General features: G+C 46.3%; 1 protein-coding gene across 1 annotated transcript; it reads right to left on the minus strand.

Moving 5' to 3' along the window:
* Positions 1-4,465: 4,465 nt before the first annotated feature.
* On the minus strand, positions 4,466-5,659 carry LOC109926477 (relaxin-3 receptor 1-like). The gene has a single exon (XM_020526327.2). It carries the CDS (start codon positions 5,657-5,659, stop codon positions 4,466-4,468), a length of 1,194 nt encoding a protein of 397 aa, XP_020381916.2.
* Between the last annotated feature and the right edge of the window lie 15,382 nt (positions 5,660-21,041).

Genomic DNA, 21,041 nt, shown 5'->3' on the forward strand with positions numbered 1-21,041 from the left:
CCATTCATTGATCACCAACACTTTGCAAACCTTTATTCCCCTCAATAGGACTATCGAGGAATTACATAACTCACTTTGGCTGAAGCGCTCGCCAGAACTGGAAGGGTTGTGGAGATTTGAAGATTTGATGGGCGCAGAAGAGCTTATAACCACTCAACTAGTAACTAGACTTAGCAATTGCCATAATATTGTGAGTCAGTTTTACTGAGTTATCTCCGTTTTTCCCCATACCCTTACAGTTCCTGCATCAGTTATTCTCTCTTTCCTCACTAGGAAGGTGTATCGATCTTGCACTCTCACCCATCAGGTTACTGTAAATGCTTCACACTGTGACAGAAGCTGGTATCATAGGATCCCTACAGCGTGGAAACGGGCCGTCCAGCTCATCGAGTCCATTCTGACCTGCTGAAGGGTATCCCACCCTATCTCTGCAACCCTGCATTTCTAACACAACTAGCCTGCACACCACGGGGCAATTTAGCACAGCCAATCCACTCTAACCTGCACAACTTTGGAACCGTGGGAGGAAACCTGAGCACCCGGAGGAATCCCACACGCACACAGCGGGGAAAAGTGCAAAGTCCACACAGACAGTCACCCAAGGGTGGAAGTGAACCTGGGACCCTGGCACCATGAGGCAGCAGTGCTAACCACTGAGCCACTAGTCACTCACCTCCACTTGGAAACCAGTCATCTTTTTAACACAAACTGTCGGACTAGTAGCTTCAAGACATTCTCCCCCACCCCACCCCTTATATTCTTTATCCATAACTTGCCATGAAGGTTACTGTGGCAGGACGGCACAGGAAGAGGCAGTTCAGCCCATCGCCCCTCTGAAGGCTGTTTGAAAGACCGTTCCGAATAGCCCTATGAATTGGGATAGCACATGTGGCTCAGTGGTTAGCACCACTGCCTCACAGCACCAGGGACCTGGGTTTAATTCCACCCTCAAGTGACTGTCTGTGTGGACTTTGCATATTCTCCCCATGTCTGCGTGGGTTTCCCCCAACACTCCAAAGACGTGCAGGTTAGGGTAGATTGGCCATAGGAAATGCAGGGTTACATGGGTGGGGTTGGGTCTGCGTGGGATGGCCCTTCAGAGGGTTGGCATGGACTGGATGGGCCAAATGGCCTGCTTCCACACTGTAGGAATTCTATGATTCGAACTTCACACAGCCCCTGCAAATTCCCCCTTTTAAATATTTCTCCCACTCTCTCTCCCCATCCCAATCCTTTCGTGATGAACCTGCTCCCCTTTAATGCAGCGCGTCCCAGACCACAACAACCTGCTGTGTCAACAAACAAATTCTCCTTCTCTCTCCTGCTCCCCCCAACTCTGGTCCTATTTCCTTCAATCTGTGATCTTTCCCCATCTCTGGGACTGACCCTTCTGTTGGCGGGAACGCATTCTCCCTCATTTTCCTCGATTAAAATCCTGCCCGCAACCTCTTGATTTTCAATGTCTGCAAACAAAAAACTTTTAAACATTCATTTGCACTAAAACAGACATTTGGAGTACAGTTCTTCCAATACCCTTCCTTCTGAAGAACATTGACAGATGACTTCAAAGAAAGAGACAGTAAGAACTGCCGATGCTGGAGTCAGAGATAACATAGCGTGGAGCTGGAGGAACACAGCAGGCCAGGCAGCATCAGAGGAGCAGGAAAGTTGACATTGAAACGTTGTGTTCCTCCAGCTCCACACTGTGTTATCTCTGTCTTCAAAGAAAGCTCTCAGTTGCTTCATGAGACCAGTTCCTCATTGTGTGTTGCAATGTCGCCATCTAGTGGCCGTTCTGCTCAACTCAACGCATTCAAATGATTGAACTCTTCTTGGGTTGTAGGCATCCTTGACCCACGCAGCACAGGAGGAGGCCATTTGGCCCATTGAGCTTGTGCCAGCCCTTCGAATCTCCCATCAAGTTCTGCAAAATCCTTTGGCCTCTTTAAGGATTTCTCCACCTCAACCTCCTTTGTTGAATCTGCCTCCTTTCAGGCAGTGGAGAGGGGGCTATTACCATTGGGCTGTTCATCCAGAGACCCAGGTAATGTTGTGGGGACCTGGGTCCAAATCCTGTCACGTCGAATTTGAATTCAATAAAAATCTGGAGTTAAGAGTCTGATGAGGACCATTGTTGGGAAAAACCCATCTGGTTCACTAATGTCCTTTAGGGAAGGAAACTGCCATCCTTATCTGGTTTGGCCTACATGTAACTCCAGATCCATAGCAGTGTGATAAATTCTTCACTGCCCTCTGGGCAGTTAGCGATGGGCAATCATTGCTGCCTAGCCAGTGATGCCTTCATCCTGCGAATGAATCTTATAAAATAGCGCATCCCAGATCACTGTGGCAAAAAGAAATCAAAATTGCCTCATCTTCCTTTCCTCAGGTTCTTTTCCCAATTCGCTTCAGTCTGCATCGCCCTCTGGTGTCTGACCCTCTTGCCAGTGGGAATGGCTTCTCTCCCCTGTCCCTTCGATTGAAACACCTCTCGCAAATCTTCCCCCTTAACCATTTCTGAGGAGAATGATCCTGACTTCCCCCAGTCTCTCCCTCATCCCCGGATCATATTCTGGGGGAAGTTCTCCCTCTGTACCCTTTCAGAGATCTTGTTATCTTTTGTAAAATGGGGATTCCAAAACTGGATACCCAATGCATAGCAGCCCAATGTCTTTGCCACTGTTGATAGTCTTACTGTGGTAGGTAACCCTTCGATAGCTCCCTGCCAGAATATAATGCCTCCATCCAAGAACTATGAAGTTGACTGGGATTGAGCAGGAAACAATGAGGAAAGGAAATTATGATCCTTTGTAGGACATCCTTGTGCGACTCAACGAAAGATCTACCCTCAACTTTGGCAGTTTGCATCCTTGTATGGTAGAAATGATAGAGAGGCATGCAAATCAAAGAAGATTTAGAACATCAAATCTAAAGGGGCAAAGGATAGATTGAACAACTTTGGATTAGTTTCCTGAACAAAGGGCTCAACAACAAACATAGAAAGATTGTTTCCCCTTGTGGGAGAGTCCAGGACTGTGAGGAAATGATTGCAGAATAAGGGGTCAGTCATTGAAGATGGAGATGAGGAGGAATTTCTTCACTCCAAGGAGAGTGAATCTGTGGAATCTTTACTGCAAAGGTCATTAGGTATATTCAAGACTGAGACAGACAGATTTTTAATTGGGAAGGGGTCTGGGGAAAGGCAAGAAAGTGGGAGTTGAGGATGGTCAGATTTGCCTCAATCTAATTGAATGGTGGGCCGGGCTTGAGGGGCTGAATGTCCTACTTCAGTTCTCACATCTTACGGAAGACCGCAGTAGTCTTTTAAAATTATGAAAGGTTGTGACAGAGTAGCCATAAATTGTGTACACTTGCGGCAAAACATTTAGGGGAGGTTGAAACTAGGGTGGGGTGGGGGCCATCAATCGTCACTGAATTGTACAATAGGAGATTGGGAGTCACTTATTTTACTGGAAAGCAGTTAGAATGGGAAACTTGCTCCCACAGGGAGTAGTCAAAGTCAGTAATGGAAATGAGAAGCTGGCTAAACCCCGTGAGATGATAAGATGTAGGAGCCAATGTAGGTCATTGATTCCCTTCGTCATTAAAAATCTATCTACATCAGTCTTGAATTATATTTAATGACCCAGCCTCCACAGCCCTCTGCAATAATGATTCACTCCCCTCTGAGCGAAAATAAATTCTCCCCATCTTTGTATTGAGTGGGCGACCCCCTTATTCTGAGATGGTGCCCTCTGGTCCAACTCCCCCACAAGGAGAAACTACCTCTCCACATTTCCCATGTCAAGTCCCCAAAATATCTTATATGTTTCAATATGGGCACCTCTCATTCTTATAGAGTCGTAGTGTCATATAGCACGGAAACAGAACCTTCAGCTCAACTTGTCCTTACCAACCAGGTTTCCTAAGCTGAACTAGTCCCATTTGCTCACGTTTGGCCCACATCTCTCTAAATCTTTCCCATCCATGTTCTAAACTCCAATGAGTACAGGCCCAAACTACTCAACCTCTCCTTAGAAGAAAAACCCTCTATACCTGGGATCAACCTAGTGAACCTTCTCTGGGCTGCCTCCAATACCAGTCTGTCATTCCTTACAAGGGAGAAAGCATTGGAAATGGATAGGGGTGAGACTAAGGAGGAGGCTAGGAGGGCTGAATGGTCTGTTTCACTGCTGCAGATTGTATGTAACCCCTTTCAAACTGGCTACATATATATACATACAGTATTGTGTTTCTATCAGACCGAGCAATTGATTTTCTTTTTTCTGAAGAAGGGTCCCGACCCGAAACATCAGCTTTCCTGCTCCTCTGATACTGCCTGGCCTGCTGTGTTCCTCCAGCTCCACACTGTGTTATCTCAGACTCCAGCATTGGCAGTTCTCACTGTCTCTGATGTAGTCCACAGGTTGGGCGCCCCCGAGTGGCCAGTTGTTGAGCACGGCCTTCAGTTCCGTTGTACAAGACTGGAGGTGGTGGCAGGCAACGTGTTACATCTCTGACTGGGGGCATTGGATTCCGGCTGGCTGTTCATTTGGTTCAAGGGGATGCTGACCTGGCTGGTTTCATGTTGACCCCGGTAGCGAGCGGCACCTTGCCGCATCCACAGGTAACTGATGGAGAAGATCCTTCGGAAGATGTTCTTCACCACCTCCCTGAACTCCCTCCGCATCAGGCAGTAGATGATGGGGTTGAGGCAGCTGTTGGTGTTGGCCAGGCAGATGGTCAATGGGTGGATGTAGGTATGAGCAATATAGTACGCTCTGCTCCAATGGACCAATTCCAATTTGACCAGCACTCCCCAGCAGGTTATCATGTGGTTAGGTAACCAGCAAAGGAGGAAGGACATTACCAGCAAGATGACAGACTTGGTGACTTTGGATTGCCTTTTCACATTGATGCCACTCAGTTTGTGGTCATGTAGAAATTTTATAAGCAATAAATAGCAAATGGTTATGATTGCCAGAGGGACTATGAAAGCCAGTATGATCTTTTGAATGTGCTGGAATGCCAGGAAATATTGTCCATCTGGGAATTTCTGGATGCACAGTTCATTGCCATAGATACTGACAGTCTGGGAGTATATGGTCAGAGGTAAGGTTGCAGCAATAGCTGTAAGCCAGATCGCCAGGCTGATCCACTTGACCATGCAGGGCCGGAAGGGGGTCCTGCCTGGTCTGAGAGTTTGCACCATTGAGCAGTAGCGACTGACGCTCATGGCGGTCAGGAAAAAGACACTTGCATACATGTTCAGCACGGTGACAAAGAGGACCAGCTTACACATGGCGAGGCCAAAGGGCCAGATGTGGTGCAGGATAATTTCCACCGCCCAGAAGGGCAGCACTAGGACAAAGTGGAAGTCGGTCAGGGCTAGGTTGAAGACGAAGAGGTTAATGGTGGACTGGCTCTGCTTGCTGAGACCTCGAATGAGGTACAAGACCAGGAGGTTTCCCAAAATCCCCACGACACACGTGACAGAGTATATCAGTGCTATGGAGATTTGTAAAATGGTGTAGAAGGCTCCCACGGGACCAAAATTGCCTGGTTCAAAGGCTGAAGTGCTGTTAATCTCCAAGTAATCATTGTTTGTCGCATTGTCGAGATCTGACCCAATCATCATTACACCAAGGTAAAACAACATTCTACTCTACAATTAAGAAACAATTAATTGCAGGCTTTTGAACTTAATTATGGCTTTGATTGTCGTTAATACCAAAGTTATAATGACACATTACCCCGAGGCAGTGACTTGCTTCCTCAGATGAATTAAAAGATCTCACAGGCAATCTATTGAAGACTAATTTGGGTTCAGACTTTTCCATAATATGCCAGGGCCAAATCCATCCCTCAACTGTTGTCACTAAAGCACACATAGAACTGGCCTTTACAGCAATACTGGTTGTGGGATCTTGCTGTGCCGAGATTAGTGGATGTGTTTCCTATATTGGAACTTCAAAAGATCCTGTGTCCACCGTAAAGGACTTCTGGGCCGTCCTGCGATGATGAAAGATGCTACAGAAATACAAGTTCTTTTCCTCACTCGTTATTTGAGTGCAAATATACGTGATACAAACAGTTGATGCTTAATTTCTCAGCTGATTGAAATCCACTGAAAGCCTTCTCTACAGCTTTCTTGGGTGTTTTGTCATTTGTCCAGCGCTACAGCCCAATTGTGCTCCACTACATTTTACCTGTGACAGAATTTTAAAGTTTGAATCGAAAACCTGCCACTAAATAAATTACAAATATGTGCAAGAAACTGGCTAGCAGTCTCTTTCTCTCTCTCTTCTGAACACACTTGTGCAGTCTCCGATCCCTTATTCAAATGTAGGAGAGTTGCCGCCTGAGGCTGACGAGTCCCTCAAATGAACTTTATCAAGAGGAAACTGGTGGATTCAAAGGTTAGTCTTTAAGGCAATGCTCAGACAGCTGGTGGGAAGAGTGCATCTTTATCTTTCTCCTGTGCTGTTGCTGTCCCATTCACAGAGTGCAACTTCTTCAGGTTGGTCCAACATCTCACCTTTGGGAGTGGTCGCTGTCCTTTGTGCTGAAAAGTCGTCAAGTTGTTGAGTACCACCTAATGGAAGCTCAGCTGAGGGTGTTGGGCGGACCAGGTCGCTGTCCGCGGTGCTGAAAGCCACCAAGCTACCTGTGGGTACAGGTCAACTTCAGACAGCGGTGCGCTATCCGCGGTGCTGAACGTTCTGCCTGTTTCCCTGCGCCTGTTACCCAAGAGCTCAACGCCGATTCGGCGGAACTTTCCGCCCCCGTGGTTCTCGAAAGACCTGATAGCGAGTCGAACACCGCCTCTCTTCGCGACGTGGCAGCAGAGTGCAGACTCTCTGGGACAAGCCCACTTGATGCTGAGCTCTGGACCTGGATCAGAGTGAGGGGGAAGAAGGTGCAAGTTTGAGCATGACCCAGGAGTTCACATTCTGACAGCTGAAGATGTGATGAAATATGCTCCATGACAGCTTCAAACGTCTAGCAAATGGCTGAAAAGCTACTTCGTAATTTGCACGGAGGAGGTGATTCCTAGTCAGTTATTGTGGTGCAGATAAATAAGATCTGAAAAAAATGCACTGTATAAATCACATAAACCTCCCTCTTCACTGTAACATTGATATATCCCACATCCGTCACTGTAGCATTCTGATATATCCATACTCCTCAATGTAACACTGTTATATCACACACCCATCACTGTAACACTCTGATATACTCCACACACCTCATTGTAACATTCTGATATACCCCAGACCCCTCAGTGTAACACTCTGATATATCCACACCCCTCACTATAGCATACTGATATATCCGACATCTTTCACTGCAATACTGTCTTATACACCACAGCCCTCACTGTAATATTCTGATACATCCCACATCCCTTACAGTAAATCTGATAAACCCCTCACTCCATCACTGCAATAGCCTGATAAATCTGAACCCTCATTGTAACATACAGATATATCCCACACCCCTTTCTGTAGCAATCTCACAAACCCCATTCCCTCCCTGTAACACTCCCATATACCCCACACCCCTCACTGTAACACTGATATATACCACACCCCTCACTGTAATGCTCTGACATACACTGGATCCCTCACTGTGACAATCCAATATACCCCATACCCCTCACTGTAACATTCTGATATACTCCACACCTCTCACTGTAACGCTCTGATATACCCCACACTCCTCACTGTAACACTGATATATCCCACATGCCTCTCTAGTGTAGTTTATATGTGAACTTTGAACTCCAGTAAGCATTAACTAGATTAACTTGATTGTTTCAACAGGAAATAATTCAGCAGCTACTCATATTAGGAACAGTGCTCTACGTATATAGAACCAGATAACATCGATCACCCAGTTATGTTAATTTTCCAGGGACAAAAAATAAAGGCAAAGATTTAGTGAATGTTTTTGAACTACAGGATTATTAACTGTAAGTGTCACACAATAAGGATAACCTTAGGTATGGAATAGATTGAATTAACTAAGTGATTTACTGAACAACTGCCTGTACCACAGTCTAGCTGTTTCCTCTGTAAAATGCCCCAGTTAGGTCGCACCCCAGAAAGGCTGCCAACATCATCGAAGACCCATCACACCCAGGTAATGATCTCCTACAATCTCTTCCATCAGGAAAGAGATACAGAAGCCTGAACACACGCACCAGCAGGTTTGGGAACAGCTTCTTCCCAACTGTTATTAGACTGATGAATGGACTCTCTAGCCTCAAATAACGCTGATCTTGCTAACGTTGATCTTGCCTGGTGCACACCCTGTGCAATGTAACCTGTACTTTTTTCCCAACTGTCTCTGCCTCTGTCTAAGTCTTTTTGATCTGTACATCCTTTGCTCACTATGATCTGCCTGTACTGCTTGTACACAAAGCTTTTCACTGTATTTTGGTGCACGTAAGAATCAATCAATCAATCTTTTGCATAGTATTCAGTTCTGGGCACTGCACCTCAGAAAAGCGAGGTTCATTTTGGAGGGAGTTCAGGGCAGATTCACTAGAATGAATCCAGGGCTGAAAGGGTTAAATTCAGAGGATTGGTTGCACAGACCAGACCTGTATTCCCTTGAGTATTCTAGATGAGGGAGAAAGCTAATTGAGGGTATTGAGATGATTAAAGCATTCAATTGAGTTGATGGAGAGAAATTACTTCCTCTGCGGATGTGAATGCAGAAGGGGAAGGAGGCGGTAGAAATGTGGAACTTCCAAAGTTCAAGCAAGGCCACTGCAGGGTGATGTCAGGAACAGTTCCACAAATAATGGGAACTCTCTCTCCCACAAAAATCCACTGATGATGTTGGTCGATTGGGAATGTCTAAACTGAGATGGATAAAGATTTGTGGGGTTAAGGGAATTAAGTGTTTAGGGTGAGCAGATGAAGTTTAGCTACTGATAAGCCACAATCTTATAGAATGGTGGAATGGCAGTATGGCCTCCCCTTGCTCCTGCGAAATGGCCAGTTGATTACTGCTTTCTGGTTGGGAGGAGGTTGCCTCAATGAACCAGCACAATTTTGAGGAAATATAAAATGGTTGGACTTCCTGTTTACATAGGGGGCTGTTTGCGTGACTTCAGCGAGCAGGAAGTATGTGGAACTCGCTCTCACAGGGTGTGATCAAGGCTAGTAGCAGAGAAGCATTGATTGGGGAAGCTGGATAAGCACATGAGGGAGAGAAGGATAGAAGGACAGGGCAATGGGGTGAGATGAGGAAATTAGGAGGGAGCTCATATGGAGCAGATTTGCCGAGCGGGACTGAATAACTGTCAAATTCAATGTAAATCTACATAAACTACCTCTCAGCAGCAAGTCATCGGTTGATGGGAACAGCTTGTCTCAATGTCCTGCAATGTCAGTCCTGCCCTTGACTCATGCCATGGTGTGATTTCATGGATAAACACTTCTTGGTCATCTTGCTCATTTCAATAGAGTTTTGCATTCTCAGTGCAGTAGACATGTTGACCATCATCTCTAGCCTCTTTCACACACCCACCCCGATTTCCTCAGACAAGAGCTCTCTCCACATGTTGAGATCCACGCTCAGTGCCTTGTGTCGCTATTTGCACACTCTCGACATCTCTCTCCATCAGCACTGCCTCGGAGCTGCCTTACCCCCCAAACCTCAGTTCCACTTCAATCTCTAGCTCATTCAACGTTCTATAGAATCACTATAGTGTGGAAACAGGCTCTTCAGCCCAACATGTCCACACTGACCCTTGGAGCATCCTACCCAGACCCATGCCCCTATAACCCACCTAATCTACACATCCCTGAACATTACAGGCAATCTAGCATGGTCAATCCACCTAACCTGCATATCTTTGGACTGTGGGAGGAATCCGGAGCACCTGGAGGAAACCCACGCAGACACAGGGAGAATGTGCAAACTCCACACAGACAGTCGCCCAAGGCTGGAATCAAACCCGGGTCCCTGGTGCTGTGAGGCAACAATGCTAACCACTGAGCCACCATGCCACCCTAAAGGAATACCTCTAATAAGAAACTTTTCCTTTCAGGCATTATGGAATGCAGGATGAAACAACTTAGAGATACCCATGCCCATCTGGGATGTTCCTTCCTCCCCTTCCAAAGAGCAAAGACAGTACTGTTATGGACCAGACCAAACACCCTTAAAATATGTTAAGAAGATAGTCTAGACCCTCACTTTTTCTTATTTTAGAAGTAAGTGTAAGGTGTTGTGTTCCAGATGCAATTCAATTGGTTAAATTACCAGCCTTGAAGCAAAACACTCTTTATTCATACATTATAGTTAAAATGCAGATAAAATTAAAAGAAAAGAAACAAATTGGATTAACTGTATCCCTATCAAAATGCTTAACAAAATAATATGTATATTAACTACTACTAATTAACTTTCCAATATAGCAACATCTCATAAACACACCCTTGCCAAAGGCAAATTCAGTAAAATAGATTGTCTCACATGCAATTCTAGCAGCTGGAAGAGGGCCTCAGTTTTAGCTGTAACACAGAGCTTCCACATCCAGCTTCAAGACCTCAGCAACTGCTATGGAAGGCTGGTTCAGTGAGTGCTTGACAGCACCCGTTCAGGCTGCCTCTATTGTTCTAACTTTAAAAAAAGCCCAAGCCCTCACAAGCTGTTTACTGTATTGGCTTTGGAGCAGACTGCTTGCTACCTCTGTCATTAAAAAAAATATCAGGACAAAATACACCTCTTGAAGCCTTGGTATTGTCATAGTACAGCACTGGAATAGGCCCTTTGGCCCAACAAGACTGTGCTGACACAGGATGCCTTTCTAAACTAAAAAACCCTCTTGCCTCTACCCAGTCTGTATCCCTCTGTTTTCTGCCTGTTCATATATCTGTCCAGGTGCCTCTTATATGTTGCTATTGTATCTGCCTTCACCACCTACTCATTTACCACCTCATCAGCATTCACATCCAGAAGACTGTTAGCTGCCATTTCTGCCACCTCGAGTGGGATGCCACCCCCAGACACATATTCCCCTCCCATTCCTTGTTGGCCTTCTGCAGAGACTGTTTCCTCCAAGACACCCTGGTCCAGTCCTCCTTCACTCCCAACACCCATGGCACCTACCCTTGCAACCGCAGTAGGTGTAACACCTGCCTGTTTACTTCCTCCCTCCTAATTCACCAAGGCCCCAGACATACCTTTCAGGTGAAACAGCCATTTACCTGCACTTCATTCAATCTGGTCTACTGCAGTCGCTGCTCACAATGTGGTCTCCTCTGCATTTGGGGATATGAAACACAGATTGGGTGATCACTTTGCACAGCACCAATGTTCTGCCCTCAAAAAAGACCCTGAGCTTCCTGTTGCCTGCCACTTCCACACACCACTGTGTTCCTTGGCCAACATCTCTGTCTTGGCCTTGCTGCAGTGCTCCAGTGAAGCTCAGTGCCAGCTGAAAGAACAGCATCTTGTTGTGTGCTTGGAGATTCTACAGCCTTTAGGACTCAATATTGAATTCAACAATTTTGGGGCCTGAGCACCTTCTCCCATGTCCTTATCCCAACCCTTGCACACCAGGCCTTGTCATCACATGCATTGCTACCACAGAAAAACCCACTGTCAACCATTAATAGTACTGATTATCAGCTATTTATTCTCCCAGGCTGTCCTTTATCAATTCCTTTGTCTGATCAACTATTGTTCTCTCTCTCTCTGGTCTCCATTTCTGCCTACTGTTTACTTGTACTACACCCACCCCATGTTCAGCATATATACACCAATCTTTTCCTAGCTACAATCAGTTCCTAAAAAGTCACCAAATCTAAAACATTAACTCTGCTTTCGGTCCCACAGATACTGCCAGACCTGCTGAGTTTCTCCAGCAATTTCTGTTTTTGGCCCAGGTTCCTATTGCTCATCCCATCGCAGTCTTCAGCTACCTGGCGGCCTCTGTCTCTCTCTCTCTTTCTAACTCTTGGTCTCTGTCTGTCTGTCTCTCTCTCTGCTTCTCTCTGTCTCGGCCTTTCCCTCTAATTTTCTCTCTCTCTTTCTAACCACACTCTGCCCACTCTCTCTTCCTGCCCACTCCCTCCCTCTCTCTCTCTCCAAATCATAATCTCCTTTGCTTTCTAATTCTTTCTCACTCTCTGCCTCCCTCTCTCCTCACCCACACCATCTTTCTCCCTCACTCTGCCCATTCTGCCTCTCTTTCTCTCTAAATCTACTCTAATTTGCTCTGTAACTCTTTCTCACTCTCTGTCACTCTCTCTCTCTCCTCACCCACACTGTTTTTCTCTCTCTCTGTCGCTCTGCCCGCTTGCCCCACCTCTAAATCTTGTTCTAATTTGGTCTTTAACTCTTTCTTGTACTCTGTCTCTCTCTTCCCCCTCACCTACTCCCTCTCTCTGCCCACTCACCATCTTTCTCTCTGTCTAAATCATATTCTAATTTGGTCTCTAACTCTTTCTTGAGCTCTATCTCTCTGTCTCTCTCTGCCGATTCCCGTCTCTGTCTCTAAAACATACCCTAATTTCATCTCTCTTTCTCACACTCTGTCTCTCTCTCTCTCTAAATCGTACTGCATTTCGCTCTCTAACTCTTTCTCTCTCTGTCTCTCTCTCTCTTGCTAACATGTGGCCCCACCAATAGGACCGCCCACAATTCCCTTATGCCTTGATACTGTTAATGGCATATGTTACCTCAATGTCTCCCCAACAGACCAAATGATGGACTAAACATAGAAAATAGGAGCAGGGGTAGGCCATTCAGCCCTTCAAGTCTGCTCCACTGTTCAATATGTCCTCCAGCTCAGTCCCCTGTTCCTGCTTTCTCCCCCATACCCTTTGACCCCTTCAGCCCTAAGAACTGTATCTAACCCCTTCTTGAAAACATTCAATATTTTGGCCTCAACTGTTTTCCATGGCAGAGAATTCCAAAGGCTCCCCACTCTCTGGGTGAAGACATTTCTCCCCATCTCAGTCCTAAATGGCCTACCCTCCATTCCAATCTACCTAGCCTGCATATCCCTGGACACTGTGGGGCAATTTAGCACGGCCAATCCACCCAAATCTGCGCATCTTTGGACTGTGGGAGGAAACCAGAGCATCCAGAGGAAATCCACGCAGATACAGGGAGAATGTGTGAATTCCACACAGACAGTCACCCGAGGGTGGAATTGAACCCGGCGCTGTGAGGCAGAAGTGCTAACCACTGAGCTGCCAGAACTGCACACAATATTCCAGATGTGGTCTACACCAGGGTCCTGTGCAACTGCAGCAAGACATTGCTGTTCCTATACTCAAGTCTTCTCACTACAAAGGCCAACACACCATTTGTCTACTTCATCACCTGCTGCTCCAGCAACACTTACTTTCAGTAACCAGTGTACAAACACACCCAGGTCTCGTTGCACCTCTCCATTTCCAAATCTATCAGCGTTCAGATAGTCATCTGCCTTCCTGTTTTTACTCCTATAATGGATAACCTCGCATTTATCCTCATTAAGCATCTGCCTCTCAGCCGGTCCAAATCTCACCGCATCATCTCTGCATCCTCCTTGCCATCCAGCTTTGTGTCATCTGCAAACTTGGAAAATGACAATTAGTTCCCTCATCTAAATGATTATTATATCCAAGGACTCACCCTGCGAATTTCACTAACCACTGCCTGCCACTCAGATAAAGACCCGCTTATCCCTTCTCTTTGCTTCCTGTTTGCCAACTGGAGCTCTATCCATGTCAACACTCTTCTCCCCGAATCCCATGCATTTTGATGTAATGTTTAAATCTCTTATAGAGTCATGCAGCACAGAAACAGACCCTTCGTTCCAACCAGTCCATGCCAAACATAATCCCAAACTAAACTAGTCCCACCTGCCTGCACCTGGCCCATGTCCCTCCAAACCTTTCCTATCCATGTACTTATCCAAATGTCTTTTAAACATTGTGACTGTACCCACATCCACCACTTCCTCAGGAAGTTCATTCCACATACGAACCACCCTCTCCACGTAAACAAAAAATTGCTCCTCATGTCATTTTTAAATCTCTCTCTTCTTGCCTTAAAGATGTGACCCCCTTGTCTTGAAATCCCCCAAAAGGTCTCATTAATGAAATGCTAAAGCCTTAAACTCAGCAAGTGAGGAGGCCGACTGCTTATCTTTGGGCTACGTGAAATCATTAAATCAGCAAAGAAACCTGACCACGTGATGACAGGGCCACATTGATGCCTGTGGGGTCTTGCTGTGTGCCAATTGGTCTCCAGTGTCACAACAGTGACCACTCTTCGAAGGAAGAAGCCACTTCATTGGTGGTGAGGCACCATGTGGCGGGGGGGGTGGGGCAATGTCCTGTGGTGGTGAGAAGCTGCTACATGAATGTAAGCTCTTGTTTTTCTCTCTCTTTCTCCCCACCCCTCACCCACCCCTGGTCCAGGGCTATTGAGGAGCTGCTGTCAATTTGCCTCCCACTTTACAGCCGGAGCTCTATGTATAGTCGGCACGGTTCCCAGGAGACACCTAAACTGGTTACAGTTTTTAATTGTTGATCGGGAGCAGTGAGCAGGCCTGCACAAACATTGGTTAATAAGATTAACAATGACAGGCAGCAGAAATTGGTGAGAGGCACATTTATGATATCGCTGTTTATTTTTCAAGGTGAGACACTTTGGGACACAATTGGGCTTTGAAAAGTCCCTGGAAGAATGGAGACAATATTTTCCATTCAGTTCCATGCCCAGCACTGCCATTACCATTGTAAAATCTGATTCTCCCATACCTGCCTCCACTAAGGCTCTTTTGACTCTTACCCTGAACTCTACTTTAACCCCTCTGGGAGCTCGGAACAGCTACTATCTGCATCAACAGAGCTGAGGTGTAGACGGTTGAGAGAGTCAAGTTCCTAGGAGTGACGACGACCGACAATCTGTCCTGGATCTCCCATGTAGATGCAACGGTCAAGAAGGCACAACAATGCTTCCCCTTCCCCAGGCAGCTGAGGCAATTCAACATGTCCATAAGGACCCTCACCAACCTTTACAGATGCACCACAGAAAGCATTCTATCTGGGTGCATAACGGCATGGTATGGCAATGGCTGTGCCCAGGACCGAAAGCTGTGGGTTGCCCAGACCATCACGGAAGCCAACCTCCCATCCATGGGCTTCTCGTTGCCAAGGAAAGGCTGCCAACATCATCAAAGACCCCTCCCACCCCGATAATGCTCTCTTCCAACCTCTCCCGTTGGGCAGAAGATACAGAAGCTTCATCAACCCAAGTTCAAGAACAGTTTTGTCCTTGCCATTATTAGACTGCCGAATGGACCTCTATAACTGCAAATAATGTCGATCTTGCTTTGCGCACCTCCTCTGCAGCTGTAATTTAGACTTAGACTCCCTACAGTGTCAAAACAGGCCCTTCAGCCCAACAGGTTCACACCGACTCTCACAACATCCCACTCAGACCCATCCCCTTATAACCCACCTGATCTACACATCCCTGGGCACTACGGGCAATTTGGCATGGCCAATCCACCCTAACCTGCACATCCCTGAACAGTACGGGCAATTTAGCACAGACAATCCACCTAGCCTACACATCTTTGGACAGTGGGAGGAAACCGGAGCACCCGGAGGAAACCCACACAGACATGGGGAGAATGTGCAAACTCCACACAGACAGTCACCCGAAGGTGGAATCGAACCCAGGCCCCTGGTCTATGAGTCAGCAGTGCTAACCATTGAGCCACCGTGCTGACCCACAACCCTGTGTGCCTCATTCTGTCTAAGCATCCTATGGTCTGTATGGCCTTGTTTGTTCTGATCTGCCTGTGCTGCTCGTAATACTTTTCGCTGTACTTAGGTACATATGACGACAATAATCAAGTCAAATCTACAAGATGCACTGCAGAAATTCAAAGATCCATAGTCAGCATCTTCCAAACCCATGGCCATTTCCATCTAGAAGGTCAAGGGCAGCAGATACGTGGGAACTCAAGTTTCCATTCCAAGCCACTCACCATCCTGACTTGGAAATATGTCTCTGTTCCTTTGCTGACATTGGGCCAAAATCCTGGAATTTTTCACTCCACCTCCCAACCCCCTGCTCCAGGACATTTGGGTTATAGAATCCCTACAGTGCAGACAGAGGTCATTCAGCCCTCAAGTCTGGACTGATCCTTGAACAGCATCCCACCCATTCCCCCCACCCCCACTTAGCCCCATAACCCTACATTTACCGAGACTAACCCAGCTAGGCTGCACATCTCTGGACAATTTACCATGGGGTCTCCACTCTAATCCGCACGTTTGGACTGTAGGAGGAATCCAGAGCACCCAGAGGACACCCACGCAGATGCAGGGAGAACGTGCAAACTCCACACAGACAGTCGCTTGAGGCCGGGATTGAACCCAGGTCTCTGGCACTGTGAGGCAGCAGCGCTAACCACTGTCCCACCCCACAGCAATGTAGACTGCAGCGGTTTAAGAAGGCAGCTCACCACCACCTTCTCAAGGAGCAACTAGGGATGGGCAATAAAATGCTGGCCCAGCCAGTAAATTGCCCGTAGTGTTCAGGGGGGTGTAGGTTAGGTGGGTTATAGGGGAATGGGTCTGGGTGGGATGCTCTGAGGTTCGTTGTGGACTTGTTGGGCTGAAGGGCCTGTTTCCACACTGTAGGGATTCTATGATTCTGTGATTCAGTGATGTCCACATCCCATGTGTGAATAAACAAAAAAGCAGGGGAACATAAGAAATAGGTGCAGGAGTTGGCCATCTGGCCCCTTGACCCTGCTCCGCCATTCAATAAGATCATGGCTGATCTTTTCATGGACTCAACTCCATTTACCCGCCTGTTTACCATTACCCTTAATTCCTTTACTCTTCCAAAATCTGTCTTTGTTTTGAAAACATTCAACGAGGTAACCTCACTGGGCAGCGAATTCCACAGATTCCCAACCCTTTGGGAAATCTGTTGCCCCCTTACTTTGAGGCTATGTCCCCAAGTTCTAGCATCCCGGTGGAATCTGAATTGTAAACTAGTCTTGGTGATGGTGGCCATCATCGCTCGATCATCATTAAAAACCGATTGGGTTCACTAACGTCCTTCAGAGAAGGGAGTCTGCCATCTTTTCCCTGGTCTGTGCCTGCATGTGATGCCCAGTCCATTTGGTTGACTTTTAACTGCCCCCAGAAATGGCGCTGGCAAGCCATTCGAGGGGCAATTGGGGAGGGGCGATAAATGCCAGGCCTGACAGCGATGCCCACATCCCATGATTGAACTGGTCGAAGATAAAAAAAGCGTCAGCCCCCAGTTAGAGAGATATCCCCTTGGACCTACTTGTGTGATTTGGATGAGGATATAGGAGGCACGGTTAGTAAGTTTGTGGATGATGTATAGTGGACAGTGAAGAAGGTTATCTGAGATTACAAAGAGACCTTGATCAATTGGGTCAATGGGCTGAGGAATGGCAGATGGAGTTTAATTTGGGTAAAAGTGAGGTGTTGTATTTTGCTAAAACAAACAAGGGGAGGGGTAGGGCCTTGGGTAGTGTTGTAGAACAGATAGACCTAGGGGTTCAGGTACATAATTCTTTGAAATTTGCATCACATACAGACAGGGTGGTTAAGAAGGCATTTAGCAGACTTGCCTTCAGTATTCAGACTTTGAGTAAAGGAGTTGGGCATTATGTTGAGGTTGTTCAGGACATGGGTGAGGCCTCTCCTGGAGTACTGTGTACAGTTCTGGTCCCCCAGTTATAGGAAGGATATTACTAAACTGGAGAGAATTCAAAAACAGATTTACCAGAATGTTGCGGGAATGAGTTATAAGGAGAGGCTAGATAGGCTGGGACCTTTTTTCACTGGAGCGTGGGTTGTTGAGGGGTGACTTTATAGACATTTGTAAAATCATGAGGGCATAGATTAGGTGAATAGCAAAGGTCCTTTTGCTAAGGTGTGGGATTTCAAGACTGGGGGAGGGGTATATTTTTAAGGTGAGAGAAGAAAGTTTTGTAAAGGGCATCGGGGCAACTTTTTCTACAGAGAGTGGTTTGTGCATGAACGGCCAGAGAAAATGGTGGATGCAGATACAGTCACAATGTTTAAAAGACATTTGGATAAGTTCATGAGTAGGAAATGTTTGGAGGGTTATGGGCCATATGAAGGCAAGAGGGGTGGCATGATAGCTTAGTGGTTAGCACTGCTGCCTCACAGTGCCAGGGATCCAGGTTTGATTCCACCCTCGGGCGACTGTCTGTGTGGAGTTTACACATTCTCCCCGTGTCTGTTGGGTTTCTGCTGGGTGCTCTGGTTTCCCCTCCACAGTCTAAAAATGTGCAGGTTAGGGTGGATTGGCCATGGGAAATAGCCCCATAGTGTCCAGGGATGTACAGGCTGCGTGGTTTAGCCATGGTAAATATGGGTTTGAGGCTGGGTGGGATGGTCTTTGGAGGGTCAGTGTCAACTTGATGGGATGAATGGCCTACTTCTACACTGTAGGGATTCTATGAAGAGGAGCTAGTTTAATTTGCAAACACGGCCGGCACAGACCAGTTGGACCAAAGGGTCTGTTTCCATGCTGTACAGTCTCTACGTGCCAATTATAGCTTGTTAGAGAGCAGCCAATGGCAGGAATTAAACCTGGGCCTGTTTTCCATTGAATCTGATCCCCCTGGGACTGTCAGATAAGTCAGATTGTTTCAGACAATGCAAAGCTGCATGCATTTTTAATGGCAGCTGGACGTTCTACCAGGATAGAAAAAAACATGTTTACAATAAAATACCTTTCATGAGGCCCAAATCCATTTACAATGGGATGTGTGTACATGTGTGTGTGTCTTAAAGTAGTGATTGATACTAGAGAAATGCCAGTCCTATTTTAGATGAGATTGCCTATTGAAGGCTGCAGATGGTGTGGGGGAAATTAATATTGACTCATGTGATGTCTCAAAATATCATCGAAATGTTAAGAAACCATAGTTGGCCAGAACAGAGAGAGAGTCAATATTGACACCCGGCTGGGGATGAGATTTCAGGAAAACAATGCATGGGAAATGGATATTTCCAAGCCGATGAAATTAAATGAAGTCTCTCGCCTCACCTCTTCACAGAGACTGAACTCTATCGTATTTTACATTCTTTCCAATTTACATGTAAACTTGCGAATTAACACCAGAAGTCAGTCATTTGTTTCCACCAACCTATTTTCTTTCATTCAGTCATGGGATGAAGGTGTCACTAGCTAGGCAGCATTTATTGCCCATCCCTAATTTCCCAGAGGGAAGTTAAGAGTCAACCACATTGCTGTGGGGTCTGGAGTCACATGTGGGCCAGACCAGGTGGGGATGGCAGTTTCCTTCCCTGAAGGACATTAGTGAACCAGATGGGTTTTTCCAACAATCGGCAATAGATTCATGCTCATCATTAGACTCCTAATTCCATCAGTCAATACAATAGTGGCTGATCTGATTACTCCACAACCTCTGACCCTCCCGATAAACTTTCAACCCCACCCTCACTAATCAAGAATTTACCTGTATCCGAGAATGGAGGGCTTGAGTTATAAAAATAGGCTGGGACTTTTATCGCTGGAGTGTAGGTGATTGACCTTATAGAGGTTTATGAAATCATGAGGGGCATAGATTAAGGGGAATAGCAAGGGTCTCTCTCCCTTCCCAGGATAGGGAAGTTCAAAACTTGGGGGCGTATTTTTAAGGTGAGTGGAGAAAACATTTAAAAAGGACGCGAGGATAACTTTTTCACACAAAGTGGGGTTCGTGAATGGAATGAACTTCTAGAGGAAGTGATAGATGCAGGTACAGTCACAGCATCTAAAAGACATTTGGATAAGTACATGAATAAGAAAGGTTTGGAGGAATATGCAGGCAAGTAGGACTAGTTTAGTTTGGGGATATGGTCGGCGTGGACTAGTTGGACCGAAGGGTCTGTTTCCATACTGTATGACTCTATGACCCTGCCTTAAAAATATTCATAAATACCCTGTTTCCACCATACTGTCAAGAAAAGAGTTCTAAAGATTCAGCATCCTCTGAGAGAAAAGATTTTGCTAGACTCCCACCTCCACGTTAAATGGGCCTTATTTTTAAACAGTGACCCCCCTGGCTGTATATTCTCCTGCGAAAGGTAACATTATCGTCCGAGGACCCTGCGGGAACAGGAGAGGGTGGATCTTGTCGCGTGGTTCCCTGAGCAGACAAAGTCATTTGCCAGAAAGCCTCATCACCAGAACTTCCCAACAAGCACCAAGATGTAGTGTCTAGTGAGTAGGGCACTACCTGTGAGATCTTTCATGTATGCCCCGGTCAGTCTGTGCCAACACACCTCGAAGTGGCACAGTGGGGTTGAGACTGTCACTCATCTACTGCTGGAACGTGCCTTTTCAAAGTGGAGAGAGAAGCAACGGATTTTGTAGAGGTCCATCCCGAGCAGTTCTGTGACGCAGGACTCTGCGCTCCATGGTCTGTTCCCCGGGATTCACACCGAGACAAACATCGACTGTGCCTGGAGGACCATCAACTCAGGGAAAGAAGCTCCTTTTGGTCTGCCGTGAAACTTGCTGGTCTTCCAGGAGTTGACCCCGACCGTGTGTTGTAGACTGGCACATTCCAAGGTCCAGGACTACATGCTGAGGGACGCACTAAAACTTGAAGCAGCTGCCGCCTAGGGGCAGTGGGGAAAGACCACCGTCTGAGGTCTTCCTGCCAAAGTTAAATGGGGTCCTTTCAGTTATCAGACCCTACCGGTGCCTCAAATTTTTGTAAATATAGTCTTGTACATGTAAGAAGTGCTTGGGTTTGTTTGTTGTATAGAGTCAAACTCCAATGTTTGTTTGTTTCTTCATATGATACTGTACACAACTGAACTGCTTTAATGACTATGTATACATTTAAATGTATCTTTATGAATAAAGCATATTTTTGAAATTAAAAAAAATTCTCCTCCACATATACCCGATTAGACCCCTCAGGACCTTACATGTTATAATTAAGTCACCTCTTAGCCTTCTAAACTGCACATAGTAAA

Source organism: Rhincodon typus, chromosome 46 (assembly GCF_021869965.1).
Source record: "Rhincodon typus isolate 14 chromosome 46, sRhiTyp1.1, whole genome shotgun sequence".
Classification (NCBI taxonomy): domain Eukaryota; kingdom Metazoa; phylum Chordata; class Chondrichthyes; order Orectolobiformes; family Rhincodontidae; genus Rhincodon; species Rhincodon typus.